This window comes from Psammomys obesus, unplaced genomic scaffold, assembly GCF_907164565.1.
Source record: "Psammomys obesus unplaced genomic scaffold, mPsaObe1.curated_primary_1811, whole genome shotgun sequence".
Lineage (NCBI taxonomy): Eukaryota > Metazoa > Chordata > Mammalia > Rodentia > Muridae > Psammomys > Psammomys obesus.
Genome location: NW_026592510.1, coordinates 253179 through 268573, shown reverse-complemented (window position 1 = coordinate 268573; position 15395 = coordinate 253179). Strand labels below are relative to the sequence as shown.

General features: G+C 40.3%; 1 protein-coding gene across 2 annotated transcripts in view; it reads left to right on the top strand.

Annotated features, from left to right (window-relative positions):
• Nucleotides 1–15395, top strand: part of Plce1 (phospholipase C epsilon 1) — a 250089-nt gene that overhangs the window by 191015 nt on the left and 43679 nt on the right. For both annotated transcript variants that reach the window (XM_055614080.1, XM_055614081.1), the window contains exons 11-18: nucleotides 741–863; nucleotides 952–1088; nucleotides 3376–3614; nucleotides 4996–5057; nucleotides 5140–5305; nucleotides 11726–11833; nucleotides 13205–13321; nucleotides 14473–14631. In XM_055614080.1, coding sequence (XP_055470055.1) covers nucleotides 741–863; nucleotides 952–1088; nucleotides 3376–3614; nucleotides 4996–5057; nucleotides 5140–5305; nucleotides 11726–11833; nucleotides 13205–13321; nucleotides 14473–14631 — 1111 coding nt within the window. The remainder of the gene's footprint in view (nucleotides 1–740; nucleotides 864–951; nucleotides 1089–3375; nucleotides 3615–4995; nucleotides 5058–5139; nucleotides 5306–11725; nucleotides 11834–13204; nucleotides 13322–14472; nucleotides 14632–15395) is intronic.

The window sequence follows — 15395 nt, the reverse complement described above, 5'->3', positions numbered from 1 at the left end:
GAAGGAAGGAAGGAAGGAAGGAAGGAAGGAAGGAAGGAAGGAAGGAAGGAAAAGAAATACCCTGTTAGTTGATTTGACTGAAAGCCATAGTCAAAATATTTCTTCTACTACTCTTTGAGTAATCCACATAGAAAATAAAAAGTATGGTGAGACAGCCAGACTGAATATTTGCTGAGAGCGATGATATCTTTATGGTGAATGGATACAGCCTTGGCAGGTGCAGGGATTGGCTTCCTTCCAGTCTTAATATTTTTCTGACTCAGATTTTCCATTAATAATAAAAGCTCTTTTCTGTTTTCATTGAAGAACTGGTTAAAAAAGGAAAAAGAAAATATTTATGTATTTCAAACTTGCCTCCTGGATGTGTTTCCAGAACATGAATTACTTCCCATAGATTATGAATGAGGAATTTGGGTATCTTTTTTTTTTTTTTTTACATGACTTTTCTTCAGATACACTGATTTTGGGATATCTCCCCTGTCTTATCAATCTGTGCTTTCAAAGAACTGTTTTGTCAGTGAAAGAATATTAACCCCAGCATCTTGTCCCTATTGAGTAAACTGGAAACACTGTTACCAGTACGTATTTACTTCCTCTGACATGATGTTGGTTAAGGGAAATAAGAGTCTGGTATATATATGGTCATTCCCCCCTTTGCTTCTATTGTCATCAGAGACGGTCTGTTGAGGCAGAGTGACTTGGGGTGTGCATTTGCCAGTGACGGCCATGTTTCCCTGCAGTGCCTGGAGCAGCAGCAGCTGGCATGGGCGGATCAAAGGAGGAATGAAGGGCTTCCAGAGCTTCATGGTTTCAGACAGTAACATGAGTTTCGTTGAATTTGTTGAGCTGTTCAAATCGTTCAGGTAGGACACAGTCTTTCTTCTTACTCTTTCTCAGGCCCACAGTTGGATGGCAGCTCTAAACGGGAGGTGTTTTCCATTCCTCCCTCAGCGTAAGGAGCCGCAAGGACTTGAAGGACATCTTTGACATCTACTCAGTGCCCTGCAATCGGTCTGCTGCTGAGTCAGGCCCGCTGTACACCAACCTGATTATCGAAGAAAACACCAGTGACCTTCAGCCTGACCTAGGTTGGTTTAACATTTTGCAATTTCCCTCCGAGAACTTTCTCTCCAAAGCAGGAGACCCAGGTACATAAACTTTCAATGTGTCACTCATGGTGTGCTGTTCCCTGGAGCTTGAAGAAACACTGAAAATTGTTTCTAAGGTCATTTGGTGTTGAGGGGTAGTCAGGAGGTGTGGAAAGTCCAATGTCACGTGGTTCTTTTGGCACTTAGTTAAAACTAAGAATGCCTTCCAATAACCCTGACAACGCAGCACACCATTGCCAAGTGTCCACAGGTATGGACCGAGTCTTAACTGAGAGAGAGTAGTATCTATCTACCTTTAGGTTACGCACTTGCTCAGGCCCAGGCAGTGATTGTCTGTGCTTTGCCAAGGGGAGTCCTTAGTGACCTCGGTAGAGTGCTCCTGTCTGAACAGCTAGGATGTTTTTCCTTCTTTGTAAACCAGAATGTTTCCTTCTATCCTAAAATGACTATCCATTTTAGTCACTCAAAAACTTTAAAGCCTATCATTTTTCTCCTAAATTCTTGATAGAATCTAAGCACAAAAGAGCACACACACATACACATACACAAATCACACACACAAACACACACATACACACTCCCCTTTTTTATGTACCGCTTCATAATTATAACCTTCAGGTGTCCTTATAAGACTGTTAACTACTGTACAGCTCTCAAAGCGTGCGTTCCTATAGACTAACCAAGAAATTGCATCTTTTAGATCATTGCATTTTATCTTGAAGATCCACTGTAGTTTCTGGAAAATGAGCCAAAATCGTAGAGTTCCCATACACCGCCCCTCTGTACAGCTGTGTAGGTGTCTGCCCATGCACACTTTGGCTGCTTGTAAGGCCTTGTGTTGGTACAGTGCATTCGTTACAATCCTTCACTATCAGTCGGTGTTGGTAGCTGGGGTCCATGGTTTTCCTTAAAGTTATACATTCCTCAGATTCTACAGATAGCAGCATGTATACAGTGCTGTATTAGGCAGAGCAGCTTTGCTGCCCTGGAAATCTCCTCTGCCCCACCTTTTCGTCTAACCTTCCTTGCCTGTAACTCCTTGGCTGCCAATTTTGTTAATATTTCCATAACTTTGTCTTTTTTAGGACATATAATATCATTGGAATCTTACACTATGTAGCCTTTTGGGATGACTTTTTTCACAAAGCAAAGTGCATTTACATTGCCTGTTTGGTTGGTTTTTCTTTTTCTTTCTTTTTGTTTTTTGCAACTCAATGGCTAATTTATTTTTAAATTAGATATTATTTCATTGTATAGATATGGTGCTACCAACATTTGTGTGCATACTTTTGTGTGGAGATATGTTTTGTAACATTTTGGCTAAGTACCTGAGAGTGCTAGATTGTGTGGTAAGTCTCTGTTTTACTTTATAAGAAATTGTCACATTGTCTTCCCAAATGGCTAAAGTTGAAATAACCAGACCTACCAAGTTCCTATGAATTGGAAGCAATGAAAGCCTCAGAATACTTCTGGTTAAAATGTAAAATGACAAAATTAAATTAAAAATTAATGTAAAATGACAGTGTGGTGGCTTCTTGCATAAACTAAATACACTCAACATAGGGTCCAGCAGCTATTCTCTTTGATCAGTTGCTGAACTGAATTTTAAAATGGTAATGGTGCAAAAATCTGTAGATAGACACTCATAATCACAGATTGAATATACAGAAAAGCTTTAAGATTACATTTATTCTGCTTCTTCCAAAAAAGAGCATAAAACAGTTAATATTTTTTTAAAACAAACTGGATTAGAGAGATGGCTCAACAGTTGAAAATACTTGCTGCCCTTCCAGAAGACCTAAGTTCAGTTTCCAGCACCCACATCATGTGGTTCACAACCATCTGTAACTCTAGGTCTAGGTTTTCTGACACCTCTGGCCCCCAAGGGCACCTGCACTCATATGGACATGTCTCCCCCATCTCCCCACATATAAATATTTTTTTTAATTTTTTTAATCTGAACTTGTGCTGGACGTGGTGATGTACACCTTTAATTCCCAGGACCCAGGAGGCAGAAGCAGGTGGAGCTCTGTGAGTCTGAGGCCAGGCTGAGCATTCTTCCAGCCCCTAGGTTCTTTTGTTCATTCATTAATCCATTTTGTTTTCCCTCTACCGTGGGAAGCCAGGATACTCACTGAGTTTGGCACTTTATTTGTACAGAGGAAAGCTTTGCCGGGGCATTGACTCCACAACACCATTATCTCTAGAGGAACTCTGTCAGAGAAGCTTCCAACTAATCCATGGTCTGTGGGTGGCTGTGTTTCAGATTTGCTGACCAGAAACGTCTCAGACTTGGGGCTGTTCATCAAGAGTAAACAGCAGCTTTCTGACAACCAGAGGCAAATATCTGATGCTATTGCCGCCGCAAGCATTGTGACTAATGGCACTGGGATTGAGAGCACATCCCTGGGCATATTTGGGGTTGGCATACTCCAGCTCAATGACTTCCTGGTGAATTGCCAAGGAGAACACTGCACATATGATGAAATCCTCAGCATCATCCAGGTATCATACATAGCATGGCCCTGGCTGCTCTCAGAATTTGATGTTAAGCCTTTTACTCCATCTAAACTTCTTCCCACAGCCTTCATGCCACGGGTAGAAATAGAGTTTCTTTTAAGGTCAGGTCCATAGGTATTCTTATTTATCATATAATTAACATAGGTCCTAGGGCATCTCTGACTCAAATTATAAGGAATGTGTGCCCAATTCCTTCTTGCTGTTCTAACACGTACAGCCATCTAGATTTTCACTCTGTTACTTGTTAGATCCTATTCTGCATCCATGTTCCAGGAGCCGTGAATACAGTATTGGATAAAGTTTCATTTTTCTAGGCAGCTTACATTCTGGTGTATGAGACAAACAATAAACAAATATATGTAATTTCAAGAGTGAGATTTTTTTAATTGAGCAGAGTAAGGAAACAATGTGAGTAAGGAAACAGGGCAAGGAAGGCTGAGCTGGAGAGGGCACCTTTGGGCTGAGCTCTGAGCAACTAAGTCATTTGAAATTTAGAGGGAAGGGAATTCTCAGAAAAGCATAAGCAGTTAGCTCATGAGTTGGGGATTTATAAGGAGCATCAAAAAGCTAGTGTGGTAAGAGCCAAGCAGGACTGACAGATGAGTTTTCAGGTCAGTATCCAAAGACCAGCTTGCCTAGGACTCGTAGACCACAGGACGGATGGAGGTTGACTTCTGTCCATGTGAAACGGGAAGCTTTAGGAAAATTTGAGCAGGAGGGTGCATGATTTATTCTTGAAGAGGTCACTGTGAACCCATTTTGAAATGAACTGTACTGATGAAGGATGGAGACTGGGGGAAGGCAGAAACTATCCCAGTAGCTCAGGCAAGAGGATGTAGCTCTTGTTGGGTGGCAGCTATAGAGAGTGAAACTTTACTGTGTCAAGAGTCACATGCCTCAGAATTAGCTTAATCTGATTGGGAATCCATGGAGTAGGCTGGGGAGCCATTGATTTAGCCCTAACAATGCTAACATTGAGGGCTCACTGTAAGTTGACTGAGTGTATGTTTGGTAGCAACTCATCTATCTCATCCCACCTCCCACTGCTAGAAAGTGGTTGTCATAATTATCTTCATCTTCACCTCAATTAATGGGTGTACTGTGTTTAATATAAATCAGCCTTATTCTATTCTCTTGCTCCCTCTTTCTCTTAAATAAATACACTTGGTATAATAAACTCACATATAATAAATATTTTCTTTTGGACTAAAAACTACATCTTACCACTACATAACTAAATTAGTTTAAATATTTGGTTTAAACGTTTCCTAATGAAAACAGAACAGCTTTTTAAAAAATGATGTGGTATTATTTCGCCCTTCTTCGTTTCCTTTGCCTAAAAACCCTTTTTTTTAATCTCTTACAGAAGTTCGAGCCTAGCCTCAGCATGTGTCATCAGGGCCTAATGTCATTTGAAGGGTTTGCAAGGTAACACTTCGCATCACCTTTGCACATCGCTTAAGAGCATGTGGTACCCTTACGCTGCCTTAAGAAAATGTATTTCATCTAGGTTTCTGATGGATAAAGATAATTTCGCCTCCAAAAATGATGAGTCGCGGGAGAACAAGAAAGAACTGCAGCTACCCCTCTCCTACTATTACATTGAATCTTCACACAACACCTACCTCACAGGTCATCAGCTCAAGGGAGAATCATCCGTGGAGCTCTACAGCCAGGTACAGAGAACGTTGCTTGAATACGGCACTCACGAAGTATTCTTATCCCGTAACCCCCAAACCACAAAAGCCTGAGTCCAGATTCCTTTGAAGAGTTTCTAAACTGTGATGTGAAATATGAAGAGCCCTCAGCTGTAGGGAAAAAGTGATACATATCATGGTTGTTTCCTATGCTTCTCTGCCTTTTTGTTTGTTTACTTGTTTGTTTGTTTTCCCCTCAGGCTATACTCACTATTCGTTGTAGGCAAAGAAAAGGCAAAGTGTTTGTTTGAGATCTGTAGCTTTTAGGTCTTTCATCAGCTCTGCTCCTGCAAAAATTAAATTTTCCCATGGGAAAGCTATCCAATCATTTACTAAATGCTAAATAAACCAATACACTGTGGCGGGAGAGCGTAGTAGAATCTCGTATTTCTTACCGCGCTAATCCCAAAATGTTGTTGTTTTGTTTTGCTTTGCCGTTTGTTAGACAGTCAATCCATCCCTATGGCAACCAACTAAAGAAAAAGCTGCACAGGCTGGCGGCACTTTCCTCCGGCCTGGAATTCATGGGAATGTTCTGGGAAACAGTGGGCTCGCTGGAGCTGGAAAAGTCCACCCTTTGACCTGACCAGCCAGATCTCAGGCATTTTTTCATGTCTCTCTCTGTTACACTGTCTGCAGCTTCCTCTTCTGCTGCCTATTTCCTCAACTCCTACCAGAGATCAGAAAGAGCCAGGTTATGTCCAGGGATTGTATGTTTGTGCTTGTGGGTACAAAACTCAATTATATTGTAATCATACAACCCCAGCAGTGAGATTCCTTTGTTCTCCAGATTGGTCCAGTATTCATGGTAAATTATGACACAGGTTCCCCACACACACACACACACACAAAATGTTTGTTTAGCACAGAATGTGTGTTTTAATCTCCGAGTTCTAAGGAATCTGTATTATGAAATGAACATGTATCCTTAGAGTAGGAATCTTTGAAGTAGACCTTTGTCAGGGGCCCTCAGCTGCTTTTAAGGAGATGAGTAAGCCACAGCTAGAAGGGGCTTTACCTTGGCACAGCTCTGCTAAGACACTGCTGACCAGTCTTTCATGTGCTTCACACACTGGCCATTTACTTGCACAAGTAGCTCTGAAGTCGAAAACTGTTTGTGGAACCAATGAGATAGTTCAGTGAGTTAAGGCACTTGCCACCAAACCTGATGGCTGAGTTCAATTCCTGGAACTCACATGGTGGTAAGAGAGAGTGCCTGCATTCGTATGTGCACACACACATACTAAATAAATAAGTGTAAAATTTAAGTTTAAAATCTGTTGTTCTTTAGGAAATATATGTATTTATGTCTGAATTGCTCTATATATTTTTAAATATTTCTTTCTTTTTTTTAAAAAGATTTGCTTATTTATTTTATGTGCTCTATCTGCATGTATGCCTGCATGCCAGAAGAGAGCATCAGATTACATTATAGGTGGTTATAAGCCACCATGTGGTTACTGGGAATTGAACTCATGACCTCTGGTTTTGTTGTGGCTGCTCTTCCAGGGGACCCAGTCTTTATATTTTATATGTATATACACATGCACATAGTAGTTCTATATCTCTAACATCTATGTGTATCTATGTACTCTGTGTTCATTCATCACAGGGAAACAATCAAGAACCATTTCTGAGCTTTGGTTTCCAATTCATTGTTTAACTTCAAGAATTTTTTTAAGCTCCTCATTATGCCCCAAGCAGAGATTACCTCAGCTTTTGAATAAGGCACAAAGGCCTTCACATAGACTTGCACATGTGATTAGACCATGCTCAGATCCCCTTTGCTTCACTTCTAATCCTCTTATGCTCTGCCTTGGCCCTCTCAGTTACTTCCCATGGCTTCTCTGCTGAGCAGAGGGAAAACAGAAACAAGCCCTGTTTCTCCTCCTTACCTGGAATTTCCAGCCCTGGTTTTCCTTTTATACCCTAATATGGAGATACCAGGTTGTGCAAACTCTAGGAAATATCTGTAACCTTTTCACTTGAAAACCCAACTACCAGTTGCTGACCACTCTTAGTCAGAGAGGAAGCAGTCTCACGTTGCTAACATACTGACTGCATAGCTCTTTTCAGGCCAAGGCAATGTGCCGTAGACACATGGCTGCCAACCAAAGCTGATGGGCTTGGGATTTTTTTTTTTTTTGGTGGGGGGGTCTTGGGACTATAGGTAGGTCACAAATTACAGCATGTAGTGGGAAAAATCTATCTAGACTCTTGCATTAAAAAATATTAAAAGGGGCTGGAGAGATGGCTCAGCAGTTAAGTGCACTGGCTACTCTTCTAGGGGACCCAGGTTCGAATCTCAGCACTCACACAGTAGCTAACAACCTAGTGTAACTCCAGTTCCAGGGGATCCAGTGCCCTCTTCTGGCCTCTTAAGGCACCAGTCATGTGCATACACACATGCAGGCAAAACATTCATACATTTAAAATAAAATTAAAAGGAGATCATGAAATTTGCAGGTAAATGGTGGGAACTGGAAAAGATCGTCCTGAGTGAGGTATCCCAGAAGCAGAAAGACACACATGGTATATACTTACTTATAAGTGGATATTAGACATATAATATAGGATAAACATATTAAAATCTGTAAACCTAAGGAAGCTAATCAAGAAGGAGGACTTTGGCTAAGATGCTCAATCCCCATTCAGAAAGGCAAAGAGGATGGACATCAGAGGAGGGAGAAAACAGGGAACAGGACAGAAGCCTACCACAGAGGGCCTCTGAAAGGCTCTACCCTGCAGGGTATCAAGGCAGATGCTGAGACTCACAGCCAAACTTTGAGCAGAGTGCAGGGAATCTCATGCAAGAAGTGGGAAATAGTAAGACCTGGAGAGGACAGGAGCTCCACAAGGAGAGCAACAGATCCAAAAAGTCTGGGCACAGGGGTCTTTTCTGAGACTGATACTCCAACCAAGGACCACTCATAGAGATAACCTAGAACCCCTGCACAGAGGTAGCCCATGGCAGTTCAGTGTCCAAGTGGGTTCATAGTAATGGGGACAGAGAATGTCTCTGACATGAACTGATTGCCCTGCTTTTTGATCACCTCCCTCTGAGGGGGGAGCAACCTTACTAGGCCACAGAGGAAGACAATGCAGCCACTCCTGATGAGATCTGATAGACTAGAATCAAAGGGATGGGGAGGAGGACCTCCCTTATCAGTGGACTAGGGGAGGGGCACAGGTGGGAAAGAAGGAAGGAAGGCGGGGTTGGAAAGAGAGGAGGGAGGGAGCTACGGGGGAGATACAAAGTGAATAAACTCTAATTAATAAAAATAAAAATAATTAATAAAAAATTGAATTAAATTAAACAGCCAGGCACTGTGGTCAGCACTTGGATGGTAGAAATGGGCAAATCTCCATGAATATGAGGCCAGCCTGGTATTCACGGTGAGTTAGTTCCAGGACAGCCATGGCTATCTAGAGAGACCCTACCTCAAAAAATAAAATAAAATAAAATAGCACATTTCACTATGTTTTGTTGCAGAAACTCTAGTGGCCAGAACATCCCAATACAGATTACTGTAAAGTAGAAATTATTACCTGTATTCTCAAATCACACTGTATTATTAGCTCAGTCACAGATAGTCAGCTTCTTGTCTAGGATCACCTTTTCATTATGTGATAATTTTAAAGATAGTCTACAGATGAGCCTAGGGAAGATGAGATTGCTCCAAACAGATGGTGAAAGCTTCAGTCCACAAAAGTGTGTGAGAGCCCTGCTTCCAGCCTCAGATCCAGAGTGAATCACTGGCAGGTTCTTGCAGCAGTCTGCTGAGGGGCTGAGATAAGACATGTCAAGGCCTGTGGGAGGGCACAGTGTGTGAGTGATCACTGGCACCTGCTTGGCCTTAGGAATTTTGTTGGGGATTGTGCTGAATCTGTAGGTTGTAGGATGTCCATTTTTACTATGTTAATCCTACCAATCCATGAGCATGGGAAGTCTTTATCATACAAGTCTTTCACTAGCTTATTAGTTAACCCCCCAGATATTTTGTACTATTTGAGGCTACCATGAAAGGTGTTATTTCCATGATTTTTTTCTCAGTCCATTTGTCATTTGTATATAGGAGGGATACTGACATATATATATTAATCTATATATTATATATCAGTATATATTATATCAGTATATATGTTATATATCAGTATATATATTATATACCAGTATATATATATACAGTGTATATATCAGTATATATATTATATATCAGTATATATATTATATATATTATATCTGTATATTATATATCAGTATATTATATTATATCAGTATATTATATATCAGTGTATATACTGATATATATTATATATATATAATCTATAAAATTTTAATCTATATGATAATATAGATTATTATATATATATAAGTTAATCTTGTCCCAGGCACTTTGCTGAAAGTGTTTATCAGCTGTAGGAGTTCCTTGGTGAAAATTTTAAGAGTTACTTATGTATATTATCATATTTTCTGCAAATAACAACACTTTGGGTTCTTCCTTTCCAATTTGTATCTCCTTGATCTTCCTCAGTTGTCTTATTGCTCTAGCTAAAACTTCAAGTACTATATTGAATAGATATTGAGAGAGTGGATAACCCTGTCTTGTTCCTGATTTCAGTGAAATTGCCTTGAATTTCTCTCCATTTAATTTGATGTTGACTATAGCCTTGCTGTAAATTGTCTTTATCATGTTTGGTTATGTCCTTTATATCCTAATCTCTCCAGGAATTTTATCATAAAAGGGTGTTAGGTTTTGTCAAAGGCCTTTTCTTCATCTAATGAGCTAATCACGTAGTTTTTTTTTTCTTTCAGTTTGTTTATATGGTGCAATACATTTACTGATTTTCAAACATTGCATCCCTGCATCTCTGAAAAAAAGCCTACTAAATCATGGTGGATGATCTTTTTGATGTATTCTTGGATTTTACCGAGTATTTTTCTATCTATGTCAATAAGGGAAATTGATCTGTAATTTATTTGTTGATTCTTTATGTGGTTTGGCTATCAGCGTAACTGTGACCTCATAAAAATCAATTTTCTTCTTTTGATTTTTTTAAGTATATCCCTATGATTCTCTGGATTTTCTCAATGTCTGTTATTATGTTCCCTTTTTATTTCTGATTTTATAATTAAATATTCATTATCTGCCTTTTAGTTAGGGGTTTGTCTATCTTGTTAATTTTCTCAAAGAGCCAACTATTTGTTTCATTGATTCTTTGTATTATTCTCTTTGTTTCTTTTATTGATTTCAGTTGATTATTTCCTACCATCTACTATTCTTGGGTGTACTTGCTTCTTTTTGTTCTAAAGCTTTCAGATGTATTGTTAAATTGCTCGTATGAGTGAGTGCTCTCTGATTTTTTTATGTAGGCACTTAGTGCTATGAACTCTCCTCTTTGCACCACTTTCATTGTGTCCCATAAGATTGTGCATGCTGTGTATTCGTTTTCATTGACTTCTAGGAAGTCTTAAATTTCTTCGTTTCTGTCTCTCTTGACCCATTTTTCATTCACTATAGAGCTGTTCCGTTTCCATGAGTTTGTAATTTTCTGTTATTTCTGTTGCTCTTGATATCCAGCTTTAACCCATGGTGGTCTAACGAGATTCAGAGTTATTCAGTTTTCTTGTATCTGTTGAGACTTGCTTTCTGACCAAGTATGTGGCCAGTTTTGAACGCTCCATGAAGTACAGAGTAGAAGGCATATTCTTTTGTGTTTGAATGAAATGTTCTGTAGATATCTGTTATATCCTCTTGGTTTGTAGCGTCTGTAGCTCCAGTATTTCTCCACTTACTTTTGTCCATTGAAAGGGAAAGTCTGCAGGTATCCTACCTGGTTTTTTGGCAGGCATGGCCTGTGGTTTAGTGCGGGGTGGAGGGGGGGACCTGCCGGAGTGGGGATGGTGGTGGGATACAGCCAGCAGTGGAGGGAGGGAAATTAGGAGGGATTGTTTGTGGGACCCACAGGAGATGAGGGCAGCAGGGAGGGCAGACTGCAGCTGATGTTCTGTTGCAGAGTTAGGGAGTAATAAAGCCGGGGAGGGGTCTGGAGGAACACGGAGAGAGTGGCCTATAATTCTAAGACGTTCCATGTCAAAGAATGAAAGATAGTTTTTAAAAAGAAAAAAAAATAGAGATGACATGGTCTTACACTCACTTTACCTTCTAAAATCTTCATTTCTGGTAAACACTCTTCTTACCTTGATTTGTTCTCTCCATCCCCGAGCCCATACTAATTGTGACCTTTGACAAAAATGTGAAATATCTAAATTTTATTTAATATCCACCTTCTTTATCCGTAAATGCATATGCTAACTGATGTGAACTGCGCTTGGCTCAGTCTGAGGCTTTCCCTCCTGGTACTCATCTGCGATGGACTCATTCATTGGTCACACAGGTCCTCTTGCAAGGATGCAGAAGTGTAGAGTTGGACTGCTGGGATGGAGATGATGGGATGCCCATTATTTATCACGGACATACACTGACGACCAAGATCCCCTTCAAGGTAGTGCTTTCCACCAAATCACGGGATATCCATTATCTTTGCTTAAGTTGCCTGCTCTACCAAATTATACCTTCCGTCAGAGGTTCTTGTGCTCTGAGTGTTTGAGGTACTGTGGGAGTGTGAACAGGTTCACTTTCCTAGGATTTAATCTAGAGCTCTTACTAGGTCCTTACTCAACTCAACTTTAGTAATTGTTACTTCATGTTGGAACATAATGATATTGGTGCTATTTATTTCACATGAATAATGATAAATAAAGGCACAGACCTTTTCTTCCGAGAGAAATTAAAGACCATTAATCTTGCTGTCTTGACTGACAAAGGAAAATATCATGTGTCAGGAGATAATTAATTAATTGCCATTATAAAGTAATGAGACCCATCTCCACCTGGGAAGATCAATTTCTCAGAAGACTGACATTATTGGATTATTTTAGATTCTGCATAGCCCATTAGTTTAGCTATGCAGTTACTCCTCACTTGGAAGGTCTTAAGCTATGCAACCTCATTTTTCTTTGAGCTGTGGCCGGGCTGGAAGGAATATTATAATTATATGGAATAGTAGCTAAAATGCATTTTTTTTCTTCAACTTATTTTCTATTTATCAATCATAAAACTCTTTCACTGTATATTGGTGAATGGCTATGTTTATCAACACATGTTAAAAGCTATGGAGTGTGCCCTTTTTGTTCCAAATACAGTATTAACTGCTTCAACATGCCTTGGGCTCCATTATATTGTATGCTATAACAAAAACAATGTCTTTTATTGACAGTATTCTTTTTTGGTATATACTGATTTTTTTTTTCAGTTTAACATAGTGATAGTTGTTTCTTGTAGTATGGGAACAAGACTCAATATGAATAGTTTGGTATCTTTATACAAAAGAGGCTAATATCTTTCTTAGTTTACAAATCTATTTGGTCCTCCTTAGCTTTGGGTTCTGTGTCCATGGACTCAACCATACAACTATAAGTCTAAAAGTGGTGTAAAATTGGGTCTATTTATAGTGAATTTAAATAGACTTTTTTCTTGTCATTATTTTGAAACAATGTGTTCGCACTGGGGATTCTAAGTATCTAGGATTATTTGAAGTACATGGGAAGAGAGATGTATGGAGATTATATGTAAATTCTATGCCATTTTTATGTGAGATCTGGGCATCATATAGATTGCTTTGTCTGCAGAGGTCCTGGCATTATTCTCCCATGAATCATGCTCAGAGATACGTATATTTTTCAAAAGTAAAAGCCGCTTTTGTCCAGAATCTGTTGCATGCAATAATTAAGGCACTTTCCACGGCTGAATACCAGCCTTCTGACTACACCAGACAGACACCACCTGACTCTCATGAGTTGTTTGGGTCTCACAGGAAGTAGTGGAAGCCATTGATCGCAGTGCCTTCATCACCTCTGACCTGCCCATCATCATATCCATTGAGAACCACTGTTCGTTGCCTCAACAACGAAAAATGGCAGAAATTTTCAAGGTGAGCTTCATCTACGACACTATTACCTTTCATTTGTTGGTGGTGTCAGTATAGGGCAGATGTGGACCACAGCACAGTTGGACTTCAGCCATGAAGCCTGTTTCACTGACCTAAAAAACTGGTGCTGCTCAAAGAGCTTGGGCTTTTCAGGGATGGTTCCTCTTTTCATCTGTAAGGATATAGGTATTGTTTTCTGGCCTCCTGGCCCTTTGCAGGAAGCCTTGGGAGGAGAGGATAGATCAGCTGGCCAAAATTCCTTATACTACCAATTGGAATACCAGATGTCACCTGGCAGTTGTGCATGGAAAAAAACTGAAACTATTTCAGGGAAAGTCACATATTGTTGTGACACACACTATATTATAGCGATCCAAGTTAGCAAGTTAGACTTTTCAGAACATTTTCTGTGTTGATAATAAGCTTCCTTCTACAAGGGAAATGTAATGCGGGCAGATTAAGGAGCAGCCATTGCATAGGATACCTCCCCTTCTCCAGTGAGAGAAGTGTTTGTAGAAATGGAGCTCTCACGGAAGGAGGGGCACTAACATAAAAAGTCCTCCCATGTGAGTACCAACAAAATTTTGGCTTTTTGTATTGCCTTAGCCTACACTTGTTGTTTACTTTGAAATACCTAGAAATAAAAGTTGCCATAGTTTCTACCCTTATACCATCCTGTGTCTACCCTACCCCCATGACCTTCTCAATAGAGACATTCTGCTTTGGAGACCAGTGCTCTGAAGTCCGTGTGAAAATATCTAGTCTTCATCCACGGCTGCAGTAAATGCTCCCTGTTGCTTCTCATCTCATCTGTCTGTCCCAACATTCTTATGCTCCTGACTTCTTAGTTGTGTCACAAAACCCACAGCTGCTCATCCAAGCTCTGCTTGCTTTCCTCCAGAGCACTTCCCTAAGTCATCGCAGCTGGTTCCTTCCAGGCGCTGACCTAGGTCTTCCCCCTCACCCTGAACACATCCCTTCCTTCCAGCAGGAAACTGCCAAGAGAATAAACAGTCTCTTCTTTAGTTCCTTTTCCTGAGATTTCTAAAACAACTCAGCTAGGCTGAGCTATCCAGTATATTTAGGAAATACACATGTATTTATCAAGCGGAGGTAGAGGGCATTGACTGTGTGTTTTCCTTTATGCTTTGTAGGGTGTGTTTGGAGAAAAGCTTGTGGCTAAATTCTTATTTGAGACCGATTTCTCAGATGACCCGATGCTTCCGTCACCTGATCAACTCAGGAGGAAAGTGCTCCTTAAAAACAAGAAGCTCAAGGCCCATCAGACGCCAGTTGACATTCTGAAACAAAAGGTACCCCTCTCTAGTTAAACAGGGTAGGAATATGCCATGGGCTTGGGACAAGGAAATTAATGTCATCTGGACTTTTCAGATGACTTGTTGCATAGCCACCTTTTGAAGATTGCAATCCCTTGAACGATACACTTGATCTGGGGATCTCTAACTCTTAGATTCTCTCGTCTCACTGACTTCAAGTTTCCTTTGTAAACTGTGCCCATATGGAAGGCCCCACCCATTGCTTAACTTGTTCTAAGCACGGTGACAGTGACGTGTGACCCTTAGCTCTGCAGCCAGCCTTCAGCTGATGCAGTCCTCCTTAAAGAGAGCCCTTGGGGCCTGGGGTCACAGCCCTGAGAAGCATGGCAACACACCACATCCTGCAGGAGTTCTGTGCTCCAGCTCCAGCCTGTACAGCTGGGTCCAGGGTTCTCCAGGAAGTCTTTCAATTCTTTTTGCTTAAACATGAAGGCTTTTGAAAACTTAAGTATCTCATAGTTTTCCTCTCATTTTTTTAAAGATGGTGCCTTAAAAAAATTATCTTTTTAAAAGATAATGACTCAGCTGGCCTAGAACTCCAATTCTCCTACCTCATTGTCCCTCATGTTGGGATCAAAGGTATGAGGCACTATGTCCAGCCTCTCATGCATTTTATATTGGCTTAAGTTTTTTGAGACAAGTTCTTTCTGGATACCCCTGACTGACCTTGAATTCACAGCAATCCTCCTACGTTAGTGTTGTTGAAGGCTTAAAATTTAATAATGATTTATGTTTTAATT